The sequence below is a fragment of the Vitis riparia genome, chromosome 9 (genome assembly GCF_004353265.1).
Source record: "Vitis riparia cultivar Riparia Gloire de Montpellier isolate 1030 chromosome 9, EGFV_Vit.rip_1.0, whole genome shotgun sequence".
Taxonomy (NCBI): Eukaryota; Viridiplantae; Streptophyta; class Magnoliopsida; order Vitales; family Vitaceae; genus Vitis; species Vitis riparia.
The window spans coordinates 2531453-2545220 of record NC_048439.1 but is presented as its reverse complement, the minus strand read 5'-3'; the positions used below and the strand labels follow the sequence as shown (position 1 = coordinate 2545220).

General features: G+C 36.9%; 2 protein-coding genes across 4 annotated transcripts in view; both read right to left on the bottom strand.

Annotated features, from left to right (window-relative positions):
* LOC117922232 overlaps positions 1-13768 on the bottom strand; it is a 43392-nt gene that overhangs the window by 4629 nt on the left and 24995 nt on the right. For 2 of the 3 annotated variants that reach the window (XM_034840284.1, XM_034840285.1), the window contains exons 4-25: positions 9970-10451; positions 9475-9613; positions 9259-9330; positions 9000-9071; positions 8831-8911; positions 8454-8632; positions 8143-8339; positions 7881-8007; positions 7524-7586; positions 7227-7416; positions 5543-6961; positions 5083-5189; positions 4725-4951; positions 4480-4606; positions 4144-4197; positions 3853-4042; positions 3142-3543; positions 2605-2780; positions 2280-2521; positions 2022-2148; positions 1701-1763; positions 1415-1604 (exon numbers count right to left, since the gene is read on the bottom strand). In XM_034840284.1, the coding sequence (XP_034696175.1) occupies positions 1415-1604; positions 1701-1763; positions 2022-2148; positions 2280-2521; positions 2605-2780; positions 3142-3543; positions 3853-4042; positions 4144-4197; positions 4480-4606; positions 4725-4951; positions 5083-5189; positions 5543-6961; positions 7227-7416; positions 7524-7586; positions 7881-8007; positions 8143-8339; positions 8454-8632; positions 8831-8911; positions 9000-9071; positions 9259-9330; positions 9475-9613; positions 9970-10451 (4926 nt within the window). Of the gene's footprint in view, positions 1-1414; positions 1605-1700; positions 1764-2021; positions 2149-2279; positions 2522-2604; positions 2781-3141; positions 3544-3852; positions 4043-4143; positions 4198-4479; positions 4607-4724; positions 4952-5082; positions 5190-5542; positions 6962-7226; positions 7417-7523; positions 7587-7880; positions 8008-8142; positions 8340-8453; positions 8633-8830; positions 8912-8999; positions 9072-9258; positions 9331-9474; positions 9614-9969; positions 10452-10577; positions 10638-13768 lie in introns of those variants that run through there. The other variant, XM_034840287.1, reaches the window with a different exon arrangement.
* LOC117922233 overlaps positions 1-13768 on the bottom strand; it is a 42881-nt gene that overhangs the window by 27674 nt on the left and 1439 nt on the right. The gene's annotated exons all lie outside the window — the stretch shown is intronic.

Sequence of the window (13768 nt, the reverse complement as noted above, 5' to 3'; positions counted from 1 at the left end):
CCCTGAGTAATATAAGATCGACCCCCAGCACCCAACCTAGTAAAGGGGAGCAAGTCGAGTCCCCTTGGATCTCACATCAGCAACTGCTCTCTAATGTCTGGGAAAAACTCGATGTTGAATTGAGGATCTAACATTCTTAAACTCATGCCTCAAGCCCATCAAAAACTTAGAGAGCCCCTTTCTACGGCTATTCTATGTTATATCAAATTCTTCCCGACAAGAGCCTTTAGAATCGGTGCCCCTATCTTTGAAAGGGGTCCCTCATGTTCAGCTGGTCCCATAGAAGCCTAAGCCTTCGGTAATAAATAGTATAGCACACTTCTTTCTTTATTTTACCTATAAGCTAAGGCATGTTCTTCATGTTGCAACTGAGAAAAAGGTTTAGAATCATCCTGAGAATCAAGATTACTTATAAAATCCCAAATTGATTTAGCAGTCGCAAAAGAGGTGATGGTGTATATGGGGCTCAAAGGAAGTACACAAGTCATCCCATTTGAAGCTAAGCACTTTTCATCTTTTGTAGGAAAATCCCCTTCTCTAGTCTTGGGAAATTGAAGCGACTCATCCACATAAGCACAAGATTTTTTCCCGAGCAAATCATTCTTCATCGCATAAGCCCATGACAAGTCATTTCCAGATGCTTCTTTCGGAAACGGGAAAAGCCTTTTGAATCCATTGTACTAAGACCCGCAAGATCATCCAAGGACTGAAAATCGGGACTCAAAACTAGTCAAGAAGGCTTAACTCAAGCAATCACTCAAGAGAAGAAAGGATTTTCGCTTGCCGGATTCGTAAAAGAAAGAAGAAGAAGCCGGGTCTTCTTTTTAGGGCAATAAAAGGGCTAAAATGAAAGAGCTAGGGTGGCAGCAAGAGTCTCTCACAAACTCGAGTTCAAGACCTCCGATTCAAATCCGATCGACTAGATCCGATCACATGATCAAAGAACTATCCGAGGTGTGCGAAGGTGAAATTCCTGAGCACGGGTCATGCCTCAATTTGGTGGGATCAAGTCCAAGCAAGGCGTGAGCGGAAAGGCAAAGGGAAGTACATGGGACAAGATGCGATCGAGGTTGCGGGAGAAATTTCTACCCTCCGATTAGACCCAAAGCTTGTTCCAAAGGTTCCACTTCGCTTTAAAGGATAGGGGGCAGATAAGATAACTTAGAGTTTGTCCTAAACACATCTTGGTCTAGAGACACTAAACACATCTTTTTCATGAAGAACAAGAAATTGAGTATGTCCTAAATGAGGAGTTAGTCATAAAATTGTAATGTTGTTACATTATTAACGAATATTGTTGCATGTAGTAAGAAAAACTCCATTTTAAGTTTAGTTATTTTTCTTCTGTTGGTGTCCCAAAATATCCATCAATTTGTTGGCATTGTATTTCCATGAAGTAATAAAGAGAACTTACTCAGGGTCAAGGTACCCATATGGGTCAACGACCATAGTTGATGAATAAGTTGAATCTTCCTTGGATACACTTCTAGACAACCCAAAATCTGCCACTTTGGCTTGCAATTTTTCATTCAATAAGATGTTTGCAGATTTAATGTTTCCATGGATTATGGGTGGCGTGCAACTATGATGTAAATAATCCAGTCCTACAATTCAAATTCCACTTTAATTAGTATAGAAAAAGAATTTATGAAAAGCAACTAGAGGTATAGAAGAACAGCTTCATTTGATCACTAGCTAACCTTGTGCTACATCAATTGCTATTCCAACTCTTTGTTCCCAACTCAAAACAGCTTCATTTTCATCTGCACTCATGGCATAAGAAAATTAATTTTTTTTTTTTTGTTTTTTGTGTTTTTGCTACCCAAATGATATCTTTACTTTAAAATATTGCAAAAATAATCAGAATTAGCAGAACAGTGGTTTCACATCTTCATAAAAGCCATAGCTTTGTTATTAATTGGTTTCTAGTATGTTATCAAAACCAGTAGGGCTCAAAGAGAGATGAATTGCCCACATATACAACTACAGATTGCATTGTGAAGTATTAGAAAACTAGATACCTGATAAATACTTTCTTAAGCTCCCCTTCCCCATATACTCATAAATGAGAGCCATGCTTGAACCTTCAAAACAGCATCCAAGCAGAGAAACCAAGTTTGTATGGTGAACTCTTGTCAACAGCTCAGCCTGTCACCCAAACCAACACCCAGCAATATTCAAATTGATTTTCCCTTTTTGTTTACATCTAGGAATGTGTAACTGCACCATAGCAAGTTCAAAATCAGACTAACTTGAATGCTAATATAGAGTAAGCTTGCCTCATTTCGAAATTGCTCAAACCCAGTATCTGATGATGGTAATAGCACCTTGACAGCGACTTCAGTATGACTAGTACTCAAACGGCCTCTGTAAACTTTTGCTGATCCTCCTTTTCCAATCTCGTTTTTGAATTCGTCAGTGATTCTTACAACATCAGAGCAACTAAAGTGTAGACACTGGAATTTAGTTACTCTGATTCGGTGAGGGGTTATTTCGAATGCAGAGTAATTCTTATCTTTACCTGATAAGATCATAATACAAGTGATCAGCACTTCAGTATCACAAGTTGTTCTTAAAGTAATTCCACATGACAGATTAGAATACCACGTGGCCATTTCTTTTTATATCTTCCCAAGTTGGCTAATGCTCCAGAGGGGACTAAAACTGAAGTAATTGATGTAACTGCTGGACCAATAAAATTCTTTTTCTTCTTCCTCTTCTCTGTCTCCTTAGCCTTCTCATATGAGTCTGTCTTACGGAAATCCTGATTTCCATCCAAACTAGCATCAAAGCAGATAATTACTTACTTTTTCAACACATATTCTTATTGGATAAGAACAAGAAAAAGAAATGAATGAAAATGAGGAGAATAAACACTTTCTCCTACGTTAAACTTCTCAAATACTTTCTTTCAAATAATCTTCTTTTCTGAAAACTCTCATATTTGAAAATATTTTAAGAGAAGAGAATTGGACCATAAGATAAGCAAACAGCATCCTATAAACTATCACAATTATATAAATTCATGTAATTTAAAAAAAGTGCATTTTTCTAAATAAAGTGCACCAAAGAAAGAAGAATTTGCACCATGAATTGAGCAGTCTAAACTATATGTACCCATTTTTGACAAATATTTTGTACCTTTCTTGAACAGTCCTTGCAGCTTCAACACCAACAGTAGAAGCATGACCCTCTTCCAAATTGTTAGTTCTTCCATGGGGCATTGCAATTTTTAGACACTCTCTTAATTCTACTACTATGTCACTCATGATAGGCCTATCAGTTGAGCTGAATGATACACAGGAAATTGCTGTCTCTATAGCTCTCCTGGCAGACTTGGTCTCAAATTCTCCTTGTAACCTTGGATCTACAATCATTCTTATATCCCCTTTTGCAATGATGGGGCAAACCCAATTTATTATGTTGCATTGGCTCTCTTCTGTGATCTTTATGATAGCAGGTCTACTTGAAATAATCTCCAACAGAACAATCCCAAAGCTATAAACATCGGTTTTCTCATTCGGCACTGAGTTTCTGTGATACCTACATGAATAATACACTAACAAACTCAGTTGATTTAGACAATGCATAAAATAAAGAAAAGAAATTGAGTTTGTTCTGAAAGAGAAGTTTCTCATAAAATTTTGATTAGCCTTAGATACTTCTATGTAGAAAGAAGTGACAGTCCATTCTTAAGGAACAATGCATGCTAACCAACAAAAATGTCAATCAGTACTCCAATTGGCAACGGAAACTCTGCTTTCTGTTTCATTAATTTTCTTTTATTCATTTGCTAAGACATCCAACAATATCATAGCAATCCATTTCAGTAAAGTAACAAAGGGTACTTACTCAGGGTCGAGGTACCCAGGTGTGCCAACAATGGCAGTTGATACATAGCTTCCACCTTCCACAGGCATACTTTTAGACCACCCAAAATCTGCCACTTTGGCTTGCAATTTTTCATTCAATAGGATGTTTTCTGTTTTGACATCTCTATGGATTCTGGGTGGGTTGCAACCATTGTGTAGATATTCCAAAGCTACAATTCAAATTCCACTTTAACTTAGTTTAGGAAAGAAGGCATCAAAAGGAACTAGACAGCTGTAAGAAAATTTTTATTTGATCTGCTCATTGGCAAACCTTGTGCTGCATCAAGTGCTATTCGAAGTCTTTGTTCCCAACTCAGGACAGCTTCTGTTTTACCAGCACACATGACAAAATAAATCAAATCTTTATTGCACGTGCTTTTGCAGTTACTTGAAAATATAACAGAAATAATCAAAATGTAGTAGAATAGTAGTTTCAAATCACGATTTCATCCATAGTTTTGGCACTATCTTTCGAACTTCTCAATGGTTCTGTCAAAATATGGAACTTTTGGACATGAATGTTTAAATTGATTTTATTCTGATTAATCAAATTTCAATGAGGCACATTAACTGCAAATCTCATTCAGGGGTACAATCAACGAAGTACCTGATAAATATGCTTTTAAATTCCCCCTTGCCATATACTCGTAAATGAGCACCATGTTTGAACCTTCGTCACAGTATCCAAATAGAGAAACCAAGTTTTTATGATGAACTCTTGTCAAAAGCTGAGCCTGTCACTCAAATTAACACATTCAAATTGATTTTCCTTTTGTTTGTCTGGTAATGTGTAACTGCACTATAGCTAGTTCAAATCCAGAATCACTTGAACGCGAGTATAGAAGCGTTTACCTCAGCTTTGAATTGCTTTAACCCAAGAATTGATGAAGGTGACAACTTCTTGACTGCAACTTCAGTGCCATTACTAAATCGACCATGATAAACTATTGCTGATGTTCCTCTTCCAAGCTCCTTTCGGAAATTGTCAGTGATTCTTTCAACCTCAGAATAACTGACGTGTTGGTTCTTTGGCTCAAATGTTTTATCATCCTCATTATGTTTGACAACAATGTCTACATCTAGTAAAATCATAGAACATGTAATCAGGATTTCTGTATTATAAGGTTTCTCTTAAAATTGCCCCATAAAACAAACAGGAGTAAACTATGTTGCCACCTCATTTCAGAATTTTCTAAGTCAACTAACGTACCTGATGGGACTACAACTGAAGTAATTGATGCAACTGCTGGAACAACAACATTCTTCTTCTTCTTCTTCTTCTTCTCCTTTTCTTTGGCCTCCTCATATGAGTTTGTCCTACAAAAATCCAGATTCCCGTTGAAACTCCAAACTAGCATCAAAACAGATAATATATGTGAAAGTGGAACAAGCACTTTTGAAAAATCATTGTTATTTTTTATCAAATAATCTGTTTGACTTCATTCTTGTTGGATAGACCTTCAACCAAATATACATATATAAATAAAAAATCAAATGAAGAAAACAAGCACTTCCCCTCACTTTAAACACAACAAATGCCTTCTTCCAAACAATCAATTTTCTAAAAATTTTCATACTAATTAAAAATAATTGAAGGGAAGAGGATTGTAACACAAGAGATGCATAGAGGTTATGCTATATGCACCCATTTTTTTGATAAATATCTCTACCTTTCTTGGATAGCCGTTGTAGCTTCAATACCAAGAGGACCATCGTCCTCTTCCACATTGTCAGTTCTTTCATGAGTAGCTTCAATACTCGAAGGATCATGGTCCTCTTCACCATTGTTTCTGTCATGAGCAGCTTCAATACCAACAAGACCATGGTCCTCTTCCACATTGTCAGTTCTTTCTTGGGTGGCTTCAATAGCAACAGGACCATGGTCCTCTTCTGCATCATCAGTTCTTTCATGGGCAGCTTCAATGCCAACAGGACCATGGTTCTCTTCCACATTGTCAGTTTTTTCATGGGCAGCTTCAAGACTCAAAGGATCATGGTCCTCTTCACAATTATCATTTCTGTCATGGGCAGCTTGGATACCAACAAGACCATGGTCCTCTTCTACATTGTCAATCCTTTCTTGGGTGGCTTCAATAGCAACAGGCCCATGGTCCTCTTCTGAATCATCAGTTCTTTCATGAGCAGCTTCAATACCAACAGGACCACAGTTCTCTTCCACATTGTCTGTTCTTTCTTGGGTGGCTTCAATACCTATAGGACCTTGGTTCTCTTCTGCATTGTCTGTAACTTCATGGGCAGCTTCAACACCAACAGGACCATGGTCCTCTTTCTCTTTGTCATGTCTTTCATGGGCAGCTCCAATACCAACAGGACCCTGGTTCTCTTTTCTATTGTCATTTCTTTTATGGGTAGCTCCAATACCAACAGAACCATGGCCCTCTTTCCCGTTGTCATGTCTTTCATTGGCAGCTCCAATACCAACAGGACCCTGGTTCTCTTCTCCATTGTCATTTCTTTTATGGGCAGCTCCAATACCAACAGGACCATGGCTCTCTTCCCCATTGTCATTTCTTTCATGTGTAGCTTCAATACGAACAGGACCCTGCTCCTCTTTGGCATTGTCGGTTGCTTCATGGGCAGCTTCAAAAGCAAGAGGACCAAGTTCTTCTGCATCATCACTTCTTTCATGGGCAGCTTCACTACCAAAAGGATCATGATCCTCTTCCACATTGTCAGTTCTTTCATGGACAGCTTCACTACTAATATGATCCTGTTCCTCTTCAGCATTGTCAGTTCTTTTGTGGGCGATGGCTATTTTCAGACATTCTTTTAATTCCAGTACCACGTGACTCATGGTTGGCCTATCTATGGAGCTGCGTGGCACACAAGATATTGCTGTCTCTACAGCTCTCCTGGCAGAATTCGTTTCAAATTCTCCTTGTAACCTTGGATCTACAATCATTTTTATATCACCTTTTGCAGTGACTTGGTGAACCCAATCTGCTATGTTACATGGGCTCTCTTCTGTGGTCTTTATGATTGCAGGTCGACCCAAAATAAGCTCCAATAAAACAATCCCAAAGCTATAAACATCAGTTTTCTTACTTGGTACTGAGGTTCTGTTGTACCTACATGAAAAACATGCTAACAACCTGAGTTGATTTAAACTAAAAAAATTAAAAAAAAAAAATTGAAATTCAGTTTGTCCTAAAAGAAAAGGTACTGATAAAATTTTCAATTGCTTAGCATTGAAAATAGGAGAACAACAATGTTTTAAAGCCCAGTAAAATTGAGATGACACAAATTCTATTTTAAGTTTCACTTTATTGATTTTCTACAACACCCATCAATTTAATAGCATTGGATTTCAGTGAAATAACAAAGGGTACTTACTCGGGGTCGACATACCCCGGTGTGCCAACAATTGCAGTTGATACATAGCTTCCACCTTCAGAGGGCATACTTCTGGACCACCCAAAATCTGCAACTTTGGCTTGAAATTTTTCATTCAATAAGATGTTTTCAGTTTTAATGTCTCTATGGATTATGGGTGGATTGCAACCATCGTGTAAATATTCCAATGCTACAATTCAAATTCCAATTCACTTAGTTCAGGAAAAAAATAGTTAAAAAAGGAATTAGACAGCTATAAGAAAAATTTTAAGTTCATCTGCGGATTAATTCGTGAACCTTGTGCTGCATCAATGGCTATTCGAAGCCTTTGTTCCCAACTCAAGACAACTTCTTTTTTACCTACACACATGCATGATAAATTAAATCTTTACTACCCTTCTGCATTTACTTGAAAATACCACAGAAAGAATGCAAAATGTGGCATAATAATAGGAACCATTCTATGGTTTTGTCAAAATGCATGGTTTTTGGACATGAATGTTGAAACTCAATCTATTTCTAACAAACCAAATTTTAATGGGGTACTTCTTTTTTTCTTTTTTTTGATAAGTCAAATTTTAATGGGGTATGAAAGAAATTAAAATAACCACATTAACCAGAAATCTCATTCGGTGCTACAATACAACTAGGTACCTGATAAATACTCTTTTAAGTTCCCCTTAGCCATATGCTCGTAAACGAGCACCATCCTTGAACCTTCATCACAGTATCCAATTAGAGAAACCAAGTTTTTGTGATGAATTCTTGTCAACAGCTGAGCCTGTCATTCAAATCAACACAACCAACGACATTCAAATTGACTTTTCCTTTTGTTTGAGTCTAGGTATATAGCTGAACACTAGCTATAGCCAATTCAAAATCAGAATCACTTGAATGCAACTACAGAGAAGCTTGCCTCAGTCTTGAATTGCTTAAACACTAGAACTGATGTAGGTGTCAGCATCTTGACTGCAACTTCAGTGCCATCACTTAAATGGCCAAGGTAAACTTTTGCTGACGCTCCTTGGCCAAGCATTTTTTTGAAGTTGTCAGTGATTCTATCAACCTCGGAGTAACTAATGTGCCAGTTCTTTGAGTCCAATGTCATACCATCTTCATTAATTAGGTTTATTCACAACAATATCACAGCTAGTTAGATCATTGTAAATGTAATCAGCATTGTCACAAGTTTTTTCTTAAAATACCCCATAAGACAAAGAAGAATACCGTGTTGTTGTCTCCTTTTAAATATCCACAAGGCAGCTACTTCACCTAATAAGAGGACTAGAACTGAAATAATGGATGCAACTACTGGAACAACAACATTATTATTGGTCTTCTCTTTGTCCTCCTCTTCCTCATCCTCCCAGGAGCTTTTGTTAAAAAGATTTGGATTCCCATCCAATCTATCATCAACAATGCTAATATATGTCAGAGTGGCGGGACAAAAAAAAAAATCTTTTCTCAAAACAAAGGAAAACAGAAGAAAATAAGAATTCGTCTTGGATTCTGAAAGAAAAGTTGGAACTGAGGACAGCTACCAAGAATAAAATGAATAACCACCAAGAAAACTTCAAATAAAGGTTAATTTTGAGCAACCAGACCTCAAAGACAGGGATCCATTTCTAGACTTTTCAATGAGAGCCAATGGAACTGAACCTGTGAGATTATTTCCTGACAAGTTCCTGCAAAAGAACACAGAATTTGGGCATCAGCTCCTTTTGTTGATCAATTAAGATAAGGCTTTGCAAAGAAAAGATTTTTAAAACTTACAGGGTCTTCAAGGAAGGCAGTTGAGATAGAAAGTGTGGCACTTCTCCAGTCAAACTATTGTAAGATAAATCTCTGTAATGAAAGGATTGCTTTAGTAAGTAGCTGTACTATTCCATATGACAAGGGAATGTGTATGCAAGTGGTCAATCCTTGACAGCATTGCATCTAAAAACAGAATAGATGAAATTCTAGCCCATTACCATGAACTTTTCTTAGCTACATACCAAGTGCCACAACTTCATACATATATAGTACTTACAAAGATTTTAATGATGTGAGATTGGAGAATGAAGAATCTATCTCCCCAGTTAACTTGCTCCATGAAAGGTTCCTGCTTACCAGATAGAGTGACATTAGTTTCCAGATATCTTTTCTATTTACTGAAGATAAGAAAATTTTAATAATAGTAGCAGTAATAATCAATGGAAACTATGTTTCTGCAAATCTTTTTTTTTTTTTTGGTGCATAAACTCACAAAGAGATGATACTAGGGGAAATGGGACTGTTGTCACTGCAGCTCAGGCCATTCCATGAGAACTCAATGGGAAGACATGGATCTCCTTGCCAGTTTTTCTTCACCTTGTACACCGCCTTGATTTTCTTGATAGCATCAACTAGTTTTGATTTCCAAGAATAGACAAAGATGTAAGTGGATCATGTGTGAGCTTTTCAAATATTACAAACTACAAAGAAAAGAAAAATACAGATTAAGAATTGGGAAGAATTATTTAGTATGGCAAATTTGGAAGTAAGAAATCAAATCAACAAATTCCAATCCTAAATCTAGTACATTCTCATGGAATCAGACAGAGATATAAACAGTCCCAGAACAAATCCAATCTGTCAAGAGGAGGTTTATCTGTTGCCTCCCACAATTTAAATAATCTTATTCATAGGCACTGAAGGGTGATCTAGACAAAGATCCTATTCTCTTTAAGTCCTTAAGAAATATGAGGACAAGGACACATACCATTGCTCTGGACAGTTGATGATTGAAACAACTGTTTTATCTCATAAATCTCCAAAGCATTGAGAATTGGTGGAAGAGTGGATCTGTGTGTCTTAAAAATTGAAAGTGATAGCTCAGATGATGCACTTATGGAATGTGCGCTAAATCCAGTATGTGGAACCAATCTTCCAGGAACAATAGGTTCAGGACTCCAGAACCGACCATTAAGTGATACATACAATTCTCTCAACTGGTTGGATTGGAGATCCTCAACCTCAGCAAAGTGCGTGTATACATAGAACTGTCGAGTAGAATTGTCCAGATTCCAGTGGAATTCCAAGGGATATCTTTCATCACCAGGGGTTACAGCAGTTGCCATGACCTTGGATGGAGGTTTAAAGTGGTTATCACTTAAAGTATCACTACTATAGGATGTGCTCACTGATTTCCAATAAGGCCGGCTGAATGGTTCCCAAACGCGATCAAAAGCGTCATCTTTGTATCTGGTGAGAATTATATAATTTGTAAGTTTAAGTCATTTAGAAATACACAAGCTTAAGGTGAAAGAACATAAGGAAATTAAGTAGTGAATATTGGGTGATAGGTGATAATGTTAGTGACCTACTCACAGCATGCCTCACCTGACTGTCTGACTTGTTGAACCAATATCAAGCCTCTTAAAGAGTATCAATGATCCAGATTGAGTTGTATAAATGGAATTATTCAGTTGTCTCAACTCTAATGCCGATATGAAAGGTGACCCAAAACCAGTGTTCACTAGGCAGACATCTATGTGACCTGTTCTTGGGACATGTATAATTTCCCTCCTGACAATATCATATGAATGGTTGAATTTCACAGCATCCCATTCATTAACACCCAGATATAGTTTGAACTCTGGAAGTTGATTCTTGGAGTCATAGTTCCCATACATGAAGGAAGCTCTGATCAAGTACTTATTATCTTTGCCTTGTTGTGGTTGAAGAGTGTAACAATTCTTGGTTCCTTCTGGAAAGCTTCTCACAGTCATAAGCTGCTGATCTGGAGTTCCAAACCTGGATCTGTGTTCCATGGAAACATCATAATTTATTCCAGTGTCTATGAATTCTGAGTCTGACATGTAATATATTTCACTTGTGGCGTCAAAATAGCTGGAACCTGGATTTATCCCACAATCGATGCTTATGAAGCCTACAAAATTTCAAACTCTCCTTGTCGAGTCAATAAGTAGTATGCTTATGTGTGATATGAGTACATGAGAGAGGCAGATCAATGTAAAATCTAGCTTGAATTGAATGTTAACTAAAATATTATACTCAATGTTAATATAACTAATTCACTTAAATTTTCTAGTAAGAAAATACAAAAATAAGATTCTACTGATATAATAATTTTGAATTTTCTTATAGGGAAACAAAACTATTATTAACAGGGCCAACCAAATATATGAAAGGGCACAAATTGATGATAAAAGGAGGAAGTAAAAAAAACATTGTTGACCCCTAATTTTATCATTGGCAGCATACTACTAGCTTTTGACTGATATCAATTTCAGCACCGAAAGTTCACATCTATAAAGATCAACTACTAGCTTTTTCCCCAAACTTCAGAACTATGACTTGCTTCCGTGAAGGCTCCCCTTTTGGAGTAAACTTCTAGCTCCTTTTGCCAAGCAAAGCCTTACTAAGGATATATAAATCTCTACTACCAAGGCCCTCCTTTCTTCTTCTCCATACACGCAATCGACCATCCTACCAAATAAAGCTTGTTCTCAAGGGCTCCACTCGAGCGAAGAAATCTCTTTGAATCTTCTCAAGTCTGAAGCTCACCTTTCCTAGGACAACAAACTAGAATACAAAATATATTGGTAGGCTAGACAAAGTACTCTTAATCCACTTGAGACTTCTACCTTCTGATGATAGTAACCTCTCTTCTATCATGTCCCAAACCATCAATGACTTAAACAAGGCTCCTAAAGGATGAACCAAGTAGGTAGTGGGGAGCTCACCATCCTCACAAGCCCACAAAGTAGCCAACTCCTCCATATTATGCACCCTTTACTAAAATTAACAAGATCTTCCCTAAATTAATTTTCAATCCACAAACACTCTCCCCTAAACCACATAAGAGTGTTCAACTCAAATACATTAATTTCTCTTTACAGATATCACAAGAAATGGAAGTGCATATCATCTGCAAATAAGATATAAAATTTCTTCATCTTCTTACCACCTCTCTCCCCTACCTTGAAACTTGAGATGAACCCATCTTTCTTGGCCCTTTTTAATAAAACAATTGAGAGCCTCTATGGGAAAAACAAATAAGGAGAGAGTTGATCCCCGCACCTTAATCCTCTTGAGCTTCAAAAAAAGCTAGTATGGCTGTCATTCACTAACACTAAAAAGGTTGTTCTTGAGATACACCACTTAATCCAATCAATGCATTTCTAACAAAATCTATTTTCTCAAGCACTAATAAAAGGAAATCCCAATATTTCGTCTGGCCATAAGCTTTCTTGATGTCTAGTTTATCGATTACTCCTTTACGGAAACTCTTCAACCTTGAACCTATGACCTCATTTATGAAAAAACAATGCATTCAAAATTTGTCTACCCTCCATAACAACATTATCATGAGGATTAGAAACTACACCTCCAATCATTTTCTTGAGTCTCTAAACTAATATTGCACTACTAGGAGTTTATAGAGGCCTCATGCCAAATTAATAGGTTTGAAGTCCTTAAAATCCTCTTTACCCCGCCCCCCCATTCATAGGGATTGAGAATAAGAAGGTGGTGTTAATACTTCTCAAAAAGAATCCTCTTGAAAAAACTTCACGAAGAAGCCATTACTTCATCACCCTTCACAAAATCTTAACAATGTTTCCAAAAGACCACGGTGAAACCATTTGATTGAGAAGATTTATCCATACTCAACGTGGATAAAAACATAAAAAAAAAATACCTCTTTTGTAAATGCATACCTCCAAACCCCCTAAATCCTCTCTTCCCTAAGAATTAAAAGACTTCCCATGAACACTAGGCCTCTAATCTTTCAATTCGAATAGAAGACTATGAGAGGAACTAAACGCTCCTTAATGTAAAAATCCTCCCAAGCTCTATTCAGCTTTATTTTATGAATTTAATTCTTGCCCTACATGTGTTAGCCATTTAGTGAAAGAATTTGGTATTTTTGTCTTCCTTCTTTAGTCATAGTTCTCTTGATTTTGCAATAGGGTACTAAAATTAATAAGTCTTCCACTTTTCTCAACACAAGGAACTACTTAATCTTGAGATTAAAAGACTTTTCATAAAGGTTACCCCGATCAATGTGATATCTTGCAAATTCAGCTCCATTGTCCAAGTAAAACCTCTCATATTCAAAGAGAGCTTAACACAATCCTCCTTTTCCCCAAGAATCTAACCATGTTAAAATCCCCATTGACACACTTAGGGACTTCTTAAAACCCTCTAATATCCCCCAATTCAACCCAAAAGTCTTCCTACTCCCTCCGTGAACTATCACTTAACACTGACAAACATCCATATGAAACTATTCTCATAGCTTTTAAAATGACAATAAATTGAATAAGCATCTACTTCCATTGTGAGTATCTCTATGCCTCTATTACCCCAAAAGACCACATTGTACACCTTTAGTTGCCTTCTTTGCCTTCACATCTCCCTATTCTAAAAATATTCCTATTGTTAAACTCCTGACCAAATTCGTTAACATCCTTGCAGCTTCGTTTCTTGAAAAATGTGATTGTTATAGTCAAGAATAATATATAAACAATTCATGCATTTGGGAAGCAATAATA